Source organism: Amphibalanus amphitrite, unplaced genomic scaffold (genome assembly GCF_019059575.1).
Source record: "Amphibalanus amphitrite isolate SeventyFive unplaced genomic scaffold, NRLGWU_Aamphi_draft 001617F_arrow, whole genome shotgun sequence".
NCBI classification, from domain to species: domain Eukaryota; kingdom Metazoa; phylum Arthropoda; class Thecostraca; order Balanomorpha; family Balanidae; genus Amphibalanus; species Amphibalanus amphitrite.
Window position 1 is genome coordinate 36127 of NW_024883110.1, and position 17791 is coordinate 53917.

The 17791-nt window shown below is 53.5% G+C and overlaps 1 protein-coding gene across 1 annotated transcript; it reads right to left on the reverse strand.

The window, feature by feature from the left end:
• Positions 1–86: 86 nt before the first annotated feature.
• LOC122374192 (neuroligin-3-like) lies at positions 87–17545 on the reverse strand. Its single transcript, XM_043352800.1, has 12 exons — positions 16819–17545; positions 9251–9395; positions 8705–8878; positions 8253–8438; positions 7899–8077; positions 6222–6387; positions 5846–6036; positions 5466–5643; positions 5023–5149; positions 4568–4694; positions 3865–4056; positions 87–1055 (listed from the first exon to the last, which is right to left on the reverse strand). Exons 1-12 carry the CDS (start codon positions 17056–17058, stop codon positions 1020–1022), a joined length of 1941 nt encoding a protein of 646 aa, XP_043208735.1. The 5' UTR covers positions 17059–17545; the 3' UTR covers positions 87–1019.
• Between the last annotated feature and the right edge of the window lie 246 nt (positions 17546–17791).

The window sequence follows — 17791 nt, forward strand, 5'->3', positions numbered from 1 at the left end:
CTTATCCTAGAACGTCAACACAGCATATTAGATGCGAACGAATGTTAGGCACTTTACCTTTGATAGCCAACGCGAAATTGCTAGCATTCAGTCACTAAGTTGTATTTGACCAGGTACAGCATCAGTAGAAACAGTGGACAATGAGAGCGCATTGGACATTGCAGATGCAGCAAATGCATACATTGATCTCGAAGACTGACTACATAGTCTTTCCTAAATGCTAGTAACTAATCTATACTACGGAAATATTGTTCGACGGCTACACTATCCTCGTATCACAAATATGCCTGAATAAAATATACCATTAAATGCAGGTACTACATAAACTCGCGCATCAGCCTACGCTTGACGTCTCACATTTGGCCACCAACAATATATGATATTCATAAATAATCTGCTTTGGTTAACACAACTGCGCTCACAAACGCGCTAGGTCTCTGCACTGGCACGTCTGGCTGACAGCAGGCCGCCGCGCTGGTGGCGGGCGGGGACGGAAAACACCTGGGTGGTATCGGGCTCCCTCAGTCGGGGGGCGCCGGGACGTTCCCAGCCTCACACTCTGGTGACAGGACTTCCCGAGCTATCTCGAGCCGGGATATCCCGCTGTCTGGCGACTGAAAGTCCCTTCCGTCTCGGGTCCGTCACATTACAATCAGAGCCCAGAGTTCCATCTCCTTAAGTAAGGAGATGGAACTCGGGGCTATACAGTATTATAGTACTATAATCGGGGCATGTTTTCTGGATTCAGGCATATGACGCGCGCGACAGTCATCACGCGTAACTTGGCGAGCATTGCCTTCGATGGGGGAGACAGTCAGATTGCCCGAGCACTGGCACGGCTACGCCGCAAACCACTGGGAGCAGACGCCAGCTGCCGGCCAGTGGCGGACTGGTGACTGGTGACCGACTGGTGACCGGCTAGGTCACAGGTAGGTGGTGCGGGAGGCCTGCACCAGGTCCTCAGATGAGGTGGTGACCGCCGCCTCTGGACAGATCTGAACCATCTCCCCCTCTGACCATCATCCGGTGGTGCTGCTCCGGACCGACCGCATCACCTGCACCGCGCGGAGGGACGCGGGTCAGGCAGTGACACACGGGAGGGACGCGGGTCAGATAGTGGGGCGGGAGGGACGCGGGTCAGATAGTGACACGGGAGGGACGCGGGTCAGATAGTGACACGGGAGGGACGCGGGTCAGATAGTGACACGGGAGGGACGCAGGTCAGATAGTGACACACGGGAGGGACGCAGGTCAGGCAGTGGTATACATGACTGAGAAACGTGTCAGGCAGGGATACAGGAACAACATGAGTAGCAAATGAAACGTATCATTTCGGACATGTTCTTATCGCACCGATATGGATATATTCTATTTTATCGATTAATTTGGTAAACTTCGTAAGTTCAAAACCAAATGACCTCAAGTCAAGAAGATGTCAACCATTTTCGATATACTTCATTTTGTTAGTAGATTCACAAAATAGCTTCAGTCGTTTGTGTTTACCTACCAGTCTTCTTGACATTTAAATGAAATCGATCGTTATAATGCCGACCCTGGCCAGGACAGGGAAGCCAACCACTGCCAACCAGCACAGCGACGGTGAAACGAAACAGAGCAGGATATAAGCCCGCGCCCCGCTGGGGGGGGGGGGGCAGAATCTGCCCCCCCTCCCGTTTTTCGCCAATAACTTCTAAACGCGTTACGCCAGCGACGTCAAACTTTCAGTACCTTATCATACATCAATTTGACACGTTCCCTGAAAATTTGAGCAAAATCCGTCGGAATTTTTTGAGAAATTGACGTTTTAGTGACGTCATGTTCGCCATTTTCGCCTCAAAAACGGCAAAATTTCAAACGCCGCTAACATCTTCATTTTTAAAGGAATCAAGACGTAACAAAAAAGGTTATACGTGACTCTACTTTGTCTATCAAATGGCTATCTCGGTTTTTTGAAAATTTTGGATTTTGGCCAAAAATTTTCCAAAAAACCGACTTTTTTGGGAAAATATTTATAAAATCCAAAATTTTGAGTTTATCGAAAAAACCGGAATATATGTCAAAGAAGTGGTCTATGTGCACCTACATACAAATTTTTAGAAGAATCGGTTCAAAAATGTGGGAGTTATTCAAAATTTTATGACGTCACGACACACAAAAATTTTGAAAAATGATTTTTTTGGAAGTTCTAGACCTCGTACGGAAACAAAAATAGCACCATTCGATTCGCCGTGAAAAACTGCATCGAATAGACACCTTTTTAGGCCTTAACAACCAACTTCAAAATTTGACCTCACTTGACCTGACCTTGACCTGACCTCGACCTAAAATTCATCCAGAGGTGGTCCATATCACTTATTGAGTGTGCCTATTGAATTCCATGAGTAAAATGACCCATAAAACATGTGTCGCACATGCCCTTTTCTATATTTTGTTTTTGGTGACCTGACCTGACCTGACCTGACCTTGACCTTGACCTTTGAATGACATTGTGTGCAATGAATATTGTCTTGGTAGTCTAAGAACACGTTTTGGGCAATCAGTCTCAGTCCATTCTTCGGCAACTACGGTGCAAGGCCGATACTGTAGAAACTTGTATTTGTACCCTTGACCTGACCTTGACCTGACCTCTGACCTACTTAAGCAAAAAATTTGGGCTCTTAAGATCCGCCTTGTTGAGAGCTTTCGATTGCCGTTTTCCCCGTCTTTCTACGACCATCGGTTCGGAAGTTAGACAGGGGGGGCAGAATCTGCCCCCCCCAGCAGGGCGCGTATGGCTGAATAGCCCAGCGGGGCGCGGGTTAACCCTCGCCCGTAAACGGCGATCTGCCACCTTCGCCCATGCAGGGGGGGGGGGTTGGTGCGACCCCCCCCCTTGGCGTTTGAAAACGGAGCGTCGTAGAGCTTAGCGGAAAAGACCAACGGATTGCTCTCGCCGAGATCTCGCGATTGGTGGTATATTTTTTGGTCCTAGGTCAACATTTGACCTACTTTTGACCGGTCAAAGGTCAAATTTTCGGAAAAATAGACTTTTTCAAATTTTCCGCGGCGATTGCGGCAAAACGGTGGGAGATATCCTACTTGAAACCTTCACTATCGTGTTCCTTGATCAATTCTCTATCGTTTGGTATGTATTTCGTTTCCCTAGCTCTAAAAATGGCGCGTTGGGAGCGCCGGAAGTCGGCAAGGTCACAGTCGGCGGCAGAAATTCGAAAAATCAAAATTTAAATTTTTGAAATCTGATTGTATTTTTGGATTTGGGATGTCCATTTGCTCCCTATAGAAGCTAATATTGCTGCATATTCCCATTGAGGTGACAAGAATTAGCAAAATAGTGGTTCGGGCGCTTTTCAAAAATAGTACCGGACGCTGTTCCTCTTGTGACGTCATAGCTCCGTGACCTGACCTGACCCGGTCAAGTTTCTTATACCATATGATAGCCAATACTTGCCCCAACATGCATGGGAAGTTTCATCACGATCCATCAACCGATGTCCGTACCACCGGCAGGAAACCTCGGGCGTTGGCACTCAGTTTGTGAAAATCCGGCCTGAGGCTGTTCCCTTTGTGACGTCATAACTCCGTGACCTGACATGACCCGGTCAAATTTTTTTTATTAAAAGATGCGCAAGGTTTGCCCCATAAGGTACCCAAAATTTGGCGGCGCTGCGCGCCGCCGTTTTTGCGCTATTTCCGAAAAACCTCAGGGGGGGGGGGGTTGCACCAACCCCCCCCCCCCCCTACATGGGCGAGGGTTAATCTATGCCCTTCATGACCTCACCAGTGACCGAAATGTTTACCCCACACGTCCAGCCCTTCACTCAACTGCACTGCCAAACTCCCGTTATCACCCACTGACGTCATTACCTTGCTGATGACGTCGTCGCTGTCGTAGCCGTCCTTCCGGCCACGGGCGATGCAGACGGCGACAGCGGCCGCCAGGGCGACCGCCAGCAGCAGGCAGAGCGCCAGCAGAGTCCACGTGGCCACCTGGAAGGCGTACGACCTCCCCGCCTCCTCCTCCACCAGGGGCAGGGAGTCCAGCCAGAAGGCCGCCTCCTGAGAACGGGCAGGGGTGTCAGAGAGTCCACCCCCCCCCCCCTCCTGAGAACGGGCAGAGGTGTCAGAGAGTCCACCCCGCCTCCTCCTCCACCAGGAGCAGGGAGTCCAGCCAGAAGGCCGCCTCCTGAGGACGGACAGAGGTGTCAGAGAGTCCACCCCGCCTCCTGAGACCGGACAGAGGTGTCAGAGAGTCCAGCCAGAACGCGGACTCCTGAGACCGGGCAGAGGTATTATTTATCATGTCAAATAGCCGATGAGAAATAAACGTACCACAGGCACCAGATATTATATACGCTAAGTGTAAAAGGTGTTAGTCAAGTCGTACGGCGCGGCCAACGATTATCTCTTTTCAAACAGCATTTTTTGGTGTAATGTCGTGATCAACACGATATGGTGAGGTCTGCTCGAGTTCGGTCATTGTATGAGGATGCGGCCAACTTTGAAAGTTGCTGTTGGGGGATGCCTTACTTCTTAGATACGCTCATAAGTAAATGACGAGTCGACTCACCCTTGCCCTGTAACCAGGCAGCATGGGCAGTGGCGATACCGACAAGTTGTAGTATGCCACCTGCTCACTAGATGACACTGTCCAGGCTGGTCGGCCTGACGGGTCCACGCCAGCCACTGTCGGCGCCCTGGGACATGGGATAACGTCAGAGAGCTCCGTGCATCATCAGAGGCAGATGTGCTATTAGACAAGATCATCAACATGACATAACCTGGCTTACAGTACCTTAAAGGCATTCATTCCTGAGGGAGCCACCCGTAGCCGGGTGCAGTGAGTGTCCTTGTGGCTGGTCGGCCTGTCCATTCGGATGTGCTCAGCCCCGGTGACTCTCTGGGATGCCTGTCTACATAGACCAATGTCTCCCTCTAGTTCCTATGATACTCGCGGCTCTGCAATGGCCTCATTGGACCGAAAGGGCCTAAGCCAACAAAACAAACAAACTCCGTGCGGCGTACCCAGTGCGCGCGAAGTTGGCCCAGTAGGTGGTGAGCACCTCCGACATCAGATTGTCCGAGGCCGAGTGCTGGCCAAACGAGATCGGAGACCGGAACAGGTAGAGCAGGTCGTCACCGTGGCTCACACCTGCGGCCAGTGGCACAGTCACGACATCAGGACGCCGGGCGGCAATGACACCGTGGTAAACAAACACTAAACAGCACATCTGCCGGGAAGCACTGACGTGCTGCCTGATAGGGAACATATACAAATAAACCTACATGAGGATCTGTATTCCTCCTCATTGCCCCACGTTTCAGCATGGCATCGACATCCAAATGATTCGCGATAGCTACACCACCTCTGCGCCTGTATGCACATTGCACACATCGCTGACACATTCTCTGCTCTCTGCTCTCTGGAGCTGCTGTGAGCCAGTCGCCCCCCCCCCCCCCCACCCTACCTGAGTCGAGAAGCGCCGAGTCGAGCCCGCGGCTGCGCAGCCGCTGCGCCAGTGGCCGCACGCGGCTCGGCCCGCCCGGGACGCGGTGCGCCATCAGGTAGCTGTAGACGGGACCGGCGGCCGCGTGCAGACGCACCGTCAGGTCGTGGCAGGTCGTGTACCAGGCGTCCGTCAGTAGCTGTATAGAGGTCGGCCGGAGCAGTCGGCAGCACAGAGAACGGGTCAGTGTCGGTATTGGTCACACTCGTCGGAAAGACTGCAAGTGACCCAGATAACCACATAGCCCGCACGAGTTAAAAAGCGATCAGTAAGTCTATTGGTGAAATTGATAACTATCTTCCAGATTTCTACATTCCTGGTCTCTGTAAGGTCTCTCGTACCTCAGTGAGCCTGGGGATGACCTCTGCTGGCCGGCTGTAGTCGAGGTCGGTCAGGTAGAGTCGTTTGACGGCCGTCACCAGCGCCGACTGGTGGCTGAAGTTGTAACTAAACAGCTGCTCCAGTGTCCAGTCGATCACGCTGTGCTCCATGTAGTAGCCGTCGGTCGGTCGCTCCGCCTCCAAATACTGGTCTGTGGACAGTAGTTAGATGGATATTGGATCACGCACCATCGACAAAAACAGTCAGGTAGAACAATAATAAGCGCGTACTAAGTGTTCCATCAAAAATGAACAATCATTCGTACGTTTTGTGATACAATTTAGATAAGCTACTGGTATAAGGTGGTATAGGAGGAAGACCCCGTGGTATACGCACAGAGGACGGTCTGTAGGGCCTCGTCCCGCACCAGGCCGGCCAGCAGCGGCAGCTGGGTGAAGTCGCGCGCCTCCAGCAGCGAGCGGGGCTCAGCGGGCAGCACCGGCGCCGACCGGAGCGCGGCGTCCACCACCGGCCGCATGTGGCCGGCAAAACTGACAAACCTCTGCAACCGACAAACACACACCGGCGAAACTGATACAACTCTGCAGCCGACAAACACACACCGGCGAAACTGACAAACCTCTGCAACCGACAAACACACACCGGCGAAACTGACACACCTCTGCAACCGACAAACACACACCGGCGAAACTGACACACCTCTGCAACCGACAAACACACACCGGCGAAACTGACACACCTCTGCAACCGACAAACACACACCGGCGAAACTGACAAACCTCTGCAACCGACAAACACACACCGGCGAAACTGACAAACCTCTGCAACCGACAAACACACACCGCGGCGAAACTGACAAACCTCTGCAACCGACAAACACACACCGGCGAAACTGACAAACCTCTGCAACCGACAAACACACACCGGCGAAACTGACAAACCTCTGCAACCGACAAACACACACCGGCGAAACTGACAAACCTCTGCAACCGACAAACACACACCGGCGAAACTGACAAACCTCTGCAACCGACAAACACACACCGGCGAAACTGACAAACCTCTGCAACCGACAAACACACACCGGCGAAACTGACAAACCTCTGCAACCGACAAACACACACCGGCGAAACTGACAAACCTCTGCAACCGACAAACACACACCGGCGAAACTGATACAACTCTGCAGCCGACAAACACACACCGGCGAAACTGACAAACCTCTGCAACCGACAAACACACACCGGCGAAACTGACAAACCTCTGCAACCGACAAACACACACCGGCGAAACTGACACACCTCTGCAACCGACAAACACACACCGCGGCGAAACTGACACACCTCTGCAACCGACAAACACAAACCTAATGCAGCTAACATGTGTCAAACGCACAGACAGGCGCGACTCGGGCAAACTGACAAATCTCTGCAACCGACAAACACAGACCGGCGAAACTGACAAACACAGACCCAATGCAGCTAACTGACAAACCATATGTCAAACGCACAAAAGGCACGACTGGAGGATAATGGCTAAACCGGTCACAGGTCTTATACCTCTGCTGCGCAAAAACAGGCGTTATTAGGGCGTAAAGTAACAAAACCACTTGCCGATAATAAGGCGTTGCACCAGCGGAACGGATGAATCACTTGCTTTTTCGTATCACCACACATAAAAAGTTGTGCTTCTTTCTAGGTAAAATTATTCACCAATCGAAGTTACGCATCAAGTCACCGACTACTGAATGAAAAGGGGACGTCATGCACTACAAATCAAGCGATACCAAAGCGTCAATGACGCAACAGGTAGCTTATTTAGTGAAGCAGCCTTGGGTAGCACTGATGACGGGTGACACGGAGGGCGCTCCCCAGAGCCCAGCCTACCTCACCATGGACCCCAACCATGGACCCTCACCAACCACCCTCCCCAAACCATGGACCCAGAGTCGAGGCTTCTCACCATGGACACTCCCCAAACCATGGACCCAGGGTCGAGCCTACCTCACCATGGACACTCCCCAAACCGTGGACCCAGGGCCGAGCCCCTCACCATGCGCCGGTGCGCTGCGCTGACCAGCTGCTGGGCGGACCGGGAGAGCAGACAGTCGCGGTCGCCCCGTCCGCAGTCCAGGTCGTCGGAGAGCAGGGCGGCGGCGTCGTACGGCTCTGGCTCGACGGACCATGGACAGAGGCTGCTGCCGCTCTGCAGGACGACGCGCTGGAACAGACCTGCCCACACACATACTGGCTGAAGAAATATGTATTCGGTTGTAAATAGATGAACACTTGTGAAAAGTGACAGGCTGGGTCTTCCTTTTCACTGTCATTATACGCTCTCTGGTTTTCGCGTAAGTATATAAAATTATAAACGGAGACACGTCCCACCATCTGTGCTCCTAATTACCTTTGGCGCGTGGTGAGAGCATCAGGATGTGCGCCATGGCGGCGCCGGCGCCGTGACCCACGAGGGTGACCCGTGACGGGTCGCCGGCAAAGTCTCGCGCCGCGTCCCGGACCCAGGAGAGCGCCTGGATGACATCTAGCAGGCCGTAGTTTCCGGCCAGCTCCGGGTAGCCGCTGCTCATGAACCCTACCGACGCCGACAGATACTGGTGGTCACCGGTGGTATAAACAGCGGTTCATACCTATATCGTGCCGTCGTCTAAGTCTCTCTGAGTGTTTGAGTTTACGATACAGTATACGATACAGAGCTGGTGTACCAGCAAGTATCGCTAAAAACGAGGTACTGATATTTCCAGTAATCTCAAGACTCTGGCCCCACAAATCCATGAGCCCAGCCCTCTCTGCCTCCTCTGTCCACCGGTAGCGGTCGGGCGGCACCGTGTCCCCACTCACCGAGCACGCCGAGCCGGTAGTTGAGCGTCACCAGCACGACGTCCTCCCTCATGAGTCGCTGGGGGCCCAGCAGACTGGCGGCGCCGCGCACAAAGTCTCCGCCGTGCACTACCACCAGCACCGGCAGCAGGCCGCCGCCGGGCGCGCCGCCACCGCCGCTGGCCGACAGCTGGCCTGCGACAGAGCGGACAGGACGGTACGGTCACAGGCGGTCACAGGTCAGATGTGGATATTAGCCATTCATGACAGTTAATAGTTTCTATTGCGAATGGCTGCGTCGATACTTGTTAAAAATTCCCCCGCTATGACGTTTAGAGTAGACCTTCAACGTGAACGCTACAAAACATGAGCTTTATAAAAGGTGCATGCTAAATGTCATATTTAATTGCAGCAAAGCAGGTTAAAGGCGTAGCCGTCGGCGCCACTTTCACAATATTTGTGCTCGATGTCATACTTTTCTAAACCGTTAATTTTACGTTAATTGCGGGAGAATAAAAAGGTCATATGTTTGCCGATAATTAGCCGCCGACAAGCGGAGGTATCTACCTGGTAGGAAGGGCGTGAAGACGTTGAGGTAGAGGCAGTCCTCCTGTCCCTCCACCGTGTCCGTGTTGACGTCATACTGCGGACAAAAGTCACGGAACGAGCGGGCGTCCAGCGTGCCCGACCAGCTCTCTGCCGGCCGCGGCTCCTGAGGGGCAGAAAAACGCGCATAGCGTCACACATCGGCGTCACTGGCAGACCGTCACATAACTCTGGAGTTACAGCCATGCCGTCACATAGCGGTAGAGTTACAGCCATACCGTCACATAGGGCGGTAAGGCATACCGTCAGACCGTGTAACATTACGATCATAGCGTCATACAGTAGCGTTATAAGCATACAGGAGCATCGCGACGCAAATATATGTTGTCAAATAGCAATGAAAGACGTTATGTACTATAGTAGGTCTATAGGATTGCCCAACACTAGCGTTACAATCTCTTGAAATACGGACCTCAAATCACTGATGTGCAAGCACACGTCACGTCAACATCACGGTACTTCTTACAAACTATGTTTCATTTCCAGTCTCCCATGAGTCCCAGTGTTTCCCTCCTACCACGGTCTAGGGTTCGTAGTTCGAATAATGCTTGCCGAACAGTAAGCGAGCGAGACCGCCATTCATTACCGGAGGCAGCAGTCCGGGTCGAATGGTTAGCGGCCCATTATAGGACTCCACGCTCCGTGGTTAGGCATTGTGCACGTGTAACCACCCGGCAGTCAGGGCGGTCGGCAGGGCGTGCAAAAACGGCCACTTCCCCGCGGATCCGTTCCACATAAAGGCGAGGATTCTTCCCGTTCACCTACCGGAAGGAAGTCACACACAGGCAGGCCCTGAGAATATAGGCCTTACTTTGCATACTCAGTCACATGAGTGAGCCTCCCACAGTGACCGCATTCCACCCGACGACAGACGTAATGAAGGCAACAGAGCGGACGGGCAGCGCTCGCTGATGGGAGTCGGGCAGCCTGTCGCGCATTCCATTACCGGAGTTCTGCCTGTGTCGGAGCCGATCTGAGCGGCGGTCCGGACTATCTGAGACCGTTACAGCTCGTGACGGCCGGAGGAGAGCGCCGTCCGGCCGCCCGGGTGGTATATACCGCGCGCGCCACGCACCGCCCACCGGTCACCCACGGGTCAGCGGGCCGGAGGGACGGACACCAACCGGGTCGGCCGGCACGACTCCTCAGCCGCCCGGCCCGGCGGCCGCCTGCCTCCAGAGCGCCCTAACCGCCCGGCGACCGCCTGCCTCAGAGCGCCCTAGCCGCCCGGTCAGGGGCCGCCTGCCTCCAGAGCGCCCTAACCGCCCGGCGACCGCCTGCCTCAGAGCGCCCTAGCCGCCCGGTCAGGGGCCGCCTGCCTCCAGAGCGCCCTAACCGCCCGGCGACCGCCTGCCTCAGAGCGCCCTAGCCGCCCGGTCAGGGGCCGCCTGCCTCCCGAGCGCCCTAACCGCCCGGCCAGGGGCCGCCTCCCGAGGAGCGCCCTAACCGCTCGGTCAGCGGCCGCCTCCCGAGGAGCGCCCTATAACCGCTCAGCCAGGGGCCGCCTACCGAGCGCCCTAACCGCTCGGTCCGGGGCCGCCTCCCGAGGAGCGCCCTCATCACCCCGCCGACCGGGGAGAGCACGGCGGGCGGCTCACATCCACCGGATTATCGCTACATTGGATCATATCACCACAGACATCAGATGAGATAACCACGCTAAGGGAAATCTAGTGAATTCATTTTCTGTGTTCATTCCAACGCCATGTGGAGATAGGAATGCCGACTAAAACGGCTGCTTCCTTTTTCTACAACGCTCGTGCTGCTTTCCCACAATTACATTACATGTACACTGTACAGCCCTCAGCAGACTGCTGGTAGGTATTCTTTTTTTTACAAAACCGATAAAAACTCAAAGGCTATGTTATCAGTCGGTCGGAACTCACTGTAAATACGTATAGATGCACAATGCTCCACTCCTTCGACTGCGTCCATCTCTAAACAAACTTTACACCTTGAATGGCAATAAAATGCAAAAGTTTGTTTTGGGCGCATATATAAACTTTTGGGTTTTGTCGCCAAACTGAATGGAAAATGAATACGATGATAATGCCAATCTAAGGTGCGGAGTCTCGTGCGTCTTGCTGTTACTATTTCCGAGTGACCGATGGCATAGGTAGTATTTGCGTTATTCCCGGTTTTATCGAAAAAAGAATGCCTACCTACCACGCAGTTTGCAGAGGGCTGTACGTTAGCTCGTTTTAAACGTACCCGGATGCTCACGATGCGACAAAATACGTCTCACGTCAAACTTTCTGCATTGCATTGTGGGGCATGTTTGGTCACGGAATGACGAGCAAGCCTCCTATAGACTATGTCAAGCGTGACGAGGTGCTCTAAATATGTCAAGGCGACAAAATGTGTCCAACTGTGACATTGCGTTTTTATCATTGAGGGTTAGGAGAAAATCATCGAGACTAAGTGTAGATAACTGGTTCAGCGTGACACAAGGTCACGATGTGGTTATTCCATTCGCAAGCTTATTTCAGCATTACGTAGCCCAGGTCGTCTGGTTTCTCTCTCGCTCTCTCTCTCTCTCTCTCTCTCTCTCTCTCTCTCTCTCTCTCTCTCTCTCTCTCTCTCTCTCTCTCTCTCTCTCTCTCTCTCTCTCTCTCTCTCTCTCTCTCTCGCGTGATCCTCTGATATCCGCGGTGACCCGGTGTGACCCGGAGATACCCAAAGTGTGGCCTGCAGAGTCCGGAGATACCCGCAGTGACTCTCCGTCAGTGGCCGGCCGGCTGTTCCGGCGCCGTTTGTGACTCGGTGATACCCACAGTGTGACCCGTTGTGACCCGGAGATACCCAGTGCGACCCGGAGCTACCCGCAGTGACTCCGTCAGAGGGCCGGCCGGCTGTTCCGGCGCCGTTTGTGACCCGGTTCCGACGAGGCCTTGGCGTCGGTATGTGGGCTGAGGCCCGCTCCCTGCCCGCTGCCACCGCTGCTGGTAGTGGTAATGTCGGTGGGTCGGGTAGGGTGCACAATCCACATTATCAGCTGACCTGGATGGGGCTAAGGCGGGTGGCGGTTCGCCAACATTGCAGGAGAAGGGCAGGGCCAGACCGTGTCGGGCCTCTGTCCACTGCATACATTAAATGTACCTAATAACATGCCTCGTACCTAGTAAAAGAAATGAGAAGAGGTTTCGTGCGGACACTTCGGCACTGTTTGTGAACAGCCCATTGCAGCCTAAACACGCATTCATTTACACATGTAGGTAATGATCGATTATTGTTGTTGGCAACCAGCCACGTAATGCTGCGAGAGCTGTAAGTACACACAGGAGTTCCCATACATCAAGGCGTAATAATCGTGTGACCCGGGCTGCTATTTGAAGTCCCGGCAAACAGCGCTGGATGGATGTGAGCTCTATACTGGAGATAAGGAAATTCACACGCGGCGTTCTGACGCTGAAATCGGACGCATCCAGGAAAACCACACACGCCGCAAAGCAGCCCGGTAAAAGGAAGATGTCACGACAGCATCAATCTTCCCGGAGCAGTGCAAACATCAGGCACTGCAATTCGCAGTGCCTGATCTGTGCATTGCAGTGCCTTTTGATCCTTTTGAACCGGTCACCGAATATGGACGCGTGGAATAATGAAATGAACGTTTACGATGGATGTCGGCATAATGTCAAGTCAACTCTTACAATCATGGAGTTGACGCAAAGCACAGGAAGGAAGCCCATTATAAAACAGCTTTTCTGTACTAATCACGCTAAGCATGTAACAACAAATTATTATTTTCAAGGGATGCTGTCATTCATTGGACGTCCTAAACACGAGCAAGGCATGAAACGGTTGACTCCAGCAAACTTTGTTTGTCTCTTACGACGAAAACTATCCATTGCATAGGTAATAGGTATTCAGAACGCTGCCTACGATCAATATATATGTTACAGACCGTATGAAAACCCAGTCCGTTTGCAAACGGCCCGGCCCATTCAGGCCGTTTGAAAACGGCCTGAAAAAGCCGGCCGTTTGCAAACCGCCTGAAATATCAGGCCGTATGAAAACGGCCTAGGCAGTTTGAAACGGCCTAGACAGTTTGAAAACGGCCTAGTCAGTTTTCAAACGGTCTGGTGAAGTACAACAGCCTCTGAAGATTGACCAGCCTGAAGATCCAGGCTGGTCTATGATCAGGTTGCATCCATGTGAATGCTTGCGCATTCCATGCCGAATGACTCGTCTACATACGTCGAACATTTTCTTACTGTGTTGATGCTCGGCCCGGCCGTTTTTCGACAATATTACTAATGATACAAGTTCACGGTCCGCCTGTGTACGGCCATCCAGTTGATGGAGCCTGGTGAAGCCACTACTGGTGTGGTGAGGTCTGGTGAAACGTATCACTACAAGACTCACCGATTATTTTGCGGCATAAAACGCCGGAGCGCGCAATAGACATCAGAGTTCACATCAGTGGCGCGGGAACCTGGGGGGGGGGGAGGGGGCTAGCGGGACTGAGCCCCTCCAACTTTTCGGCAAGGGGGGGTTCGTAATGTAGTTGAGCCTACGATCCCCCAGCTGGAGGAATCGAAATCGGAAATTTGCCAACATAATTTCATAGATTCATATAGGCGCGGGAACCGGGCCGGAGGGGGCAGTGGGGAAGCTTGCTCCCACAGCTCTGGGGCCGTGGGGGCGGTGCCCCACAACTTTTCATGAGGTCAGGAACCGTTGGGGCAGCTTGTCCTCTCCAAATTAGGGGTTGTGGGTCACTAAGGAAGAAAGCATGTACCAGTGAAAAATCCACCTCTTCCACTGGCTCAGCAACTCATTTGGCAGATTAAAACCTTTATTCCAGGCTGCCAAAACGGTAGTTTCTTCACTCAGCTGAGACGGAATACCTGACTTTTTGCAAATATTTTCGTTTTTTTTTTGTTGAAAAGGCCAAGGTCTGAAAAATAAGTGGCCTAAAACCGGTGAGAAAACTAGATTTGAGGGGTACCCTAGGTTGATCTCTATTATGGTTCAGCCCCCCCCCCCCCCAGTCTGGAAGAAGTTCCCGCGCCACTGGTTCACATTAGCCCTCGCCCGCACATGCCATTTTCCCATCCTAGAACGCACATGGGGGGGGGGTGGTTGCCACCCCCCCCCCCCCCCGCGCCATTTCGTTCCTGTTGGAGATAGAGCTTAGCAGTAAAGACCAAAAAGATTCTTTAGGAAGAGACGAATCCAATGATACCCAGTTTTACCTTCTCAGGTCAGTCATTGACCTTCCAGGTCAGGTCAAACTAAAAAATGTTGCTGTTTTGGGTCACCGTTGGATATCAAGTGCGCTGCTTAGCAAATACCGATGACGATGCTGTTTTCTGGTGCCAAGCCAGCTAGAACCTCTTTGTCACACTATCTTTTTTATTTTATTTTTTTATTTATTCCTCGTCCTCCACACGGGATATGTTTTCCCATTTATGGGAGGGCTCCTGCTCCTCCTCAGGGCTACGGTGCAAGGCGGGAGCCCACCCCACCCCCCAGTGACACAGTTGGGGACGCCAGTCCGGAAGCCGGGCGGCACCGGGGATCGAACCCGGGTCCTCCCGACCACAGAACCGACGCCATACCAACTGCGCCACTGGAGCCGCAGAATTTCCGACCAGAATTTTGCTGCTGAGGTCATTTCAGGTCAAGTTAGGTCAAGGTCAATTATATGTGTTTGTATGTCTGTGTGTGTCTGTGTGTATACTGATGTGTGCACCGATTGTTTTTGGGTCCATATCACATGAAATCATGATCTGAGAAGCTTTTACCAAAAATGCAGTCAAAAAAACTTCACAAAAAGTAAATTCAGCTTGCCTAAAACGCAATTATCTTAGATGACCTAGGTTGACCTTGACCCTGACCTTGACCCCTGTACATCGTCGAACAACATGTTCCATGATAGGTGGGAGGTAAGACTGGCAAAAAAGGCCGAAATCAGGGTGTCAAAAGCTCACAAGGCCCATGGCAAACGCAAGATGTTGAGAATTGGCCATTTGGGTCATGACATGACCTGAAAAACAAGGTCATATCTCCGAAACCAAAAATCACAGAAACTTGAAATTTTCAGTGGACATCAAGAAAGGATAGACGAGCAGCTATACGAAAAATCAGCCTTCTAGCTCTAAAAATGTTGAGTGCAGAGCAGAAAGACTGCCTGGGGGGGGCAACCACCCCCCCCCCCATGTGCGGGCGAGGTTTAGAGTCCTCACCGCGCCCGGTCGACCGCCGGCGGCTGGCCGGTGGCGTACGCCGGCAATACTTGACCATTGCGGTGGAAGGCGAAACTTTGAAGTCGGGGGAAGCCCATGGGTCGACCGGGCGCTATACGGGCCGGGTCTCAGTTCTGCTAATCTCTTCCTGACCAGGCCTGCATTCGTCATCGGGATGCAGGGAGAATTTTCCGGAACTAGCGAGAATCATCGGGGATCACGAACGGTATCGCGATAACGAGACATGCTGAAGATAGGCGCTCAACAATAATTTTCCGACGGAGAATATCCCAGTGACAATATTTTTCCGGATGCCGAATGCACCTCAGGATTTCATGGTGCCAATGTCATGAAACGGTCGTGCTTCAACAAACTCAACATTGTCCAGCTGTAACTTTATGCAGACCAGATTGTTTTCAAAATGCCTATAGACCGTTTGCAAACGGCCTGGTGTCTGGAAAGTTGTCATACGGCCTAGACGGTTTGCAAACGGCCTGAAATTTCAGGCGGTTTGCATACAGCCTGGAATTTCAGCCCGTATTCAAACGGTCTGACTTTTCAGTCCGTTTGCATACTGACTGGGCTATCCAGGCCGTTTGCAAACGGCCTGAATTGGGCCAGCCGTTTGCAAACGGACTGAGTTTTCATACGGCCTGTAACATATATTTATTGAATATATTTGCAACCAATATAACCGAATTGTTCGCTTATCGGTGCCAGTGAACAACCAATTATCGGAAGCAGATCATTTTGCCACTCATCATTTGGCGGATCATTTATATATTTTATTGTTCAAAATATAATTATTGAACCTCCGCGACGTCAACTAGCAGCCGCATAAAACCGATGGTTCATTCGGAATGGAATCAAAAAGCGGGAACAAGAACAGATCAGTCAGCGATGTCAATTGCGATCCCCCTGGCCAAGCTCGCTGCTGAGAAGACGGCCCCGCGGCCCACGGGGAGATGACGCCGCATCGGGTGGGCCCACTCGCCCGTCATGACATTCCACGAGGAAAACGGCCCCTATACTGCGCCTCAGCGAGCCAAGGTGAAGGTGCCGTGGGTGGGGGCATACCATGCTGACTAGGTATAATGGACTATGGCGCAGCGCTTTCGAGTAAGATAATCACGACCAGCACCGTTGCATAACTACCTTTCTACATTGGGAAAGGACATTGGCTAAATATGAAAAGGCGGGCGCAGCACATCTCTATGCATGTTCACCGTCAATTAGGCACAGATAGTTTTGAGCGTCTCTCTTAACATTAAATAGAAAAACAAGCAGGTCCCTCTGAACATCCATTGCCCCGTACATTTCCCATCCCGGCGCACTCACCGCCCAGCGCAGGTCGCCGATCGGAGGCCGGGCGTAGGGGATCCCTCGGAAGGCGTAGTAGTAGCGGCTGCCGCCGCCGCTGTCGAACGTCTCGGCATACTCGAGCCTGCCCTGGAGGCGGCCCAGTCGGGTGCCGATCACTATCTCCCTGCGGGCCACCTGCTGCGCGCCGAGTCTTCCCGCAGCCAGCAGCAGCAGCAGCGGCAGCAGCGCCGGCGGCACCGCCCGCCCCCGGCTCATGTCTGCCGGCGCCGGCCGCCGCCGCCGCGCGCACACCCCCGCCGCATCAGCCCGATTATTCGGCGCGGCGCCCGGCCTGGAAACCGGAGCGCCGGCGGAGGCGGGCGGCGCGGGCCCGCTCCGGCGGCCGCTGCGTATTTAGTATCCGGCGGCGGGCCCAGCAGCCGTCACGCCGTCGAGACCGTCAGGTGACACGACACGCGAGGGCCGGCTCGGATATACCGGGCGATAAGCGCCGCCCGTCTCCAGGGAGGTCTTCCGGGTTCAGCGCACAGCACTTCCGAGCCCTCCGCGCCACAGCACACACACACACGCGCGCGCGCACGCACAGTGCGCACACACTGCCGCCACGTCAACGCACTTGAAGCACGCTACAAGTCACACAACACACCCCAAACGCACTGAAGCACCAAACACGTCGAAATCTCCAGACACACGAGCTGCGCCACGAGGTGCGCACGTGCGGTGTGACACGGTGCTCCGCCCGCCGCTGCGATGCGTCCCGGTCCGGCCGCTCGGTGCCGCCGCTCGGCCACGTCTGCGGACACTCTGCCGACCACACTGGGTCACAGCCGTTCCCGTTTCCGTCCCGGGATGGGCGAGAGTGGAGCGCGGCCCGCAGAGGCCACTGCTGGGTGCACGCGCGGCCACTTTCCACGGCGCCGACGGGCGAATACCGCTGGCGATCCGGAACTGCAGGAAACGGCGCAACAGCATGCAATGAACGTCGTAT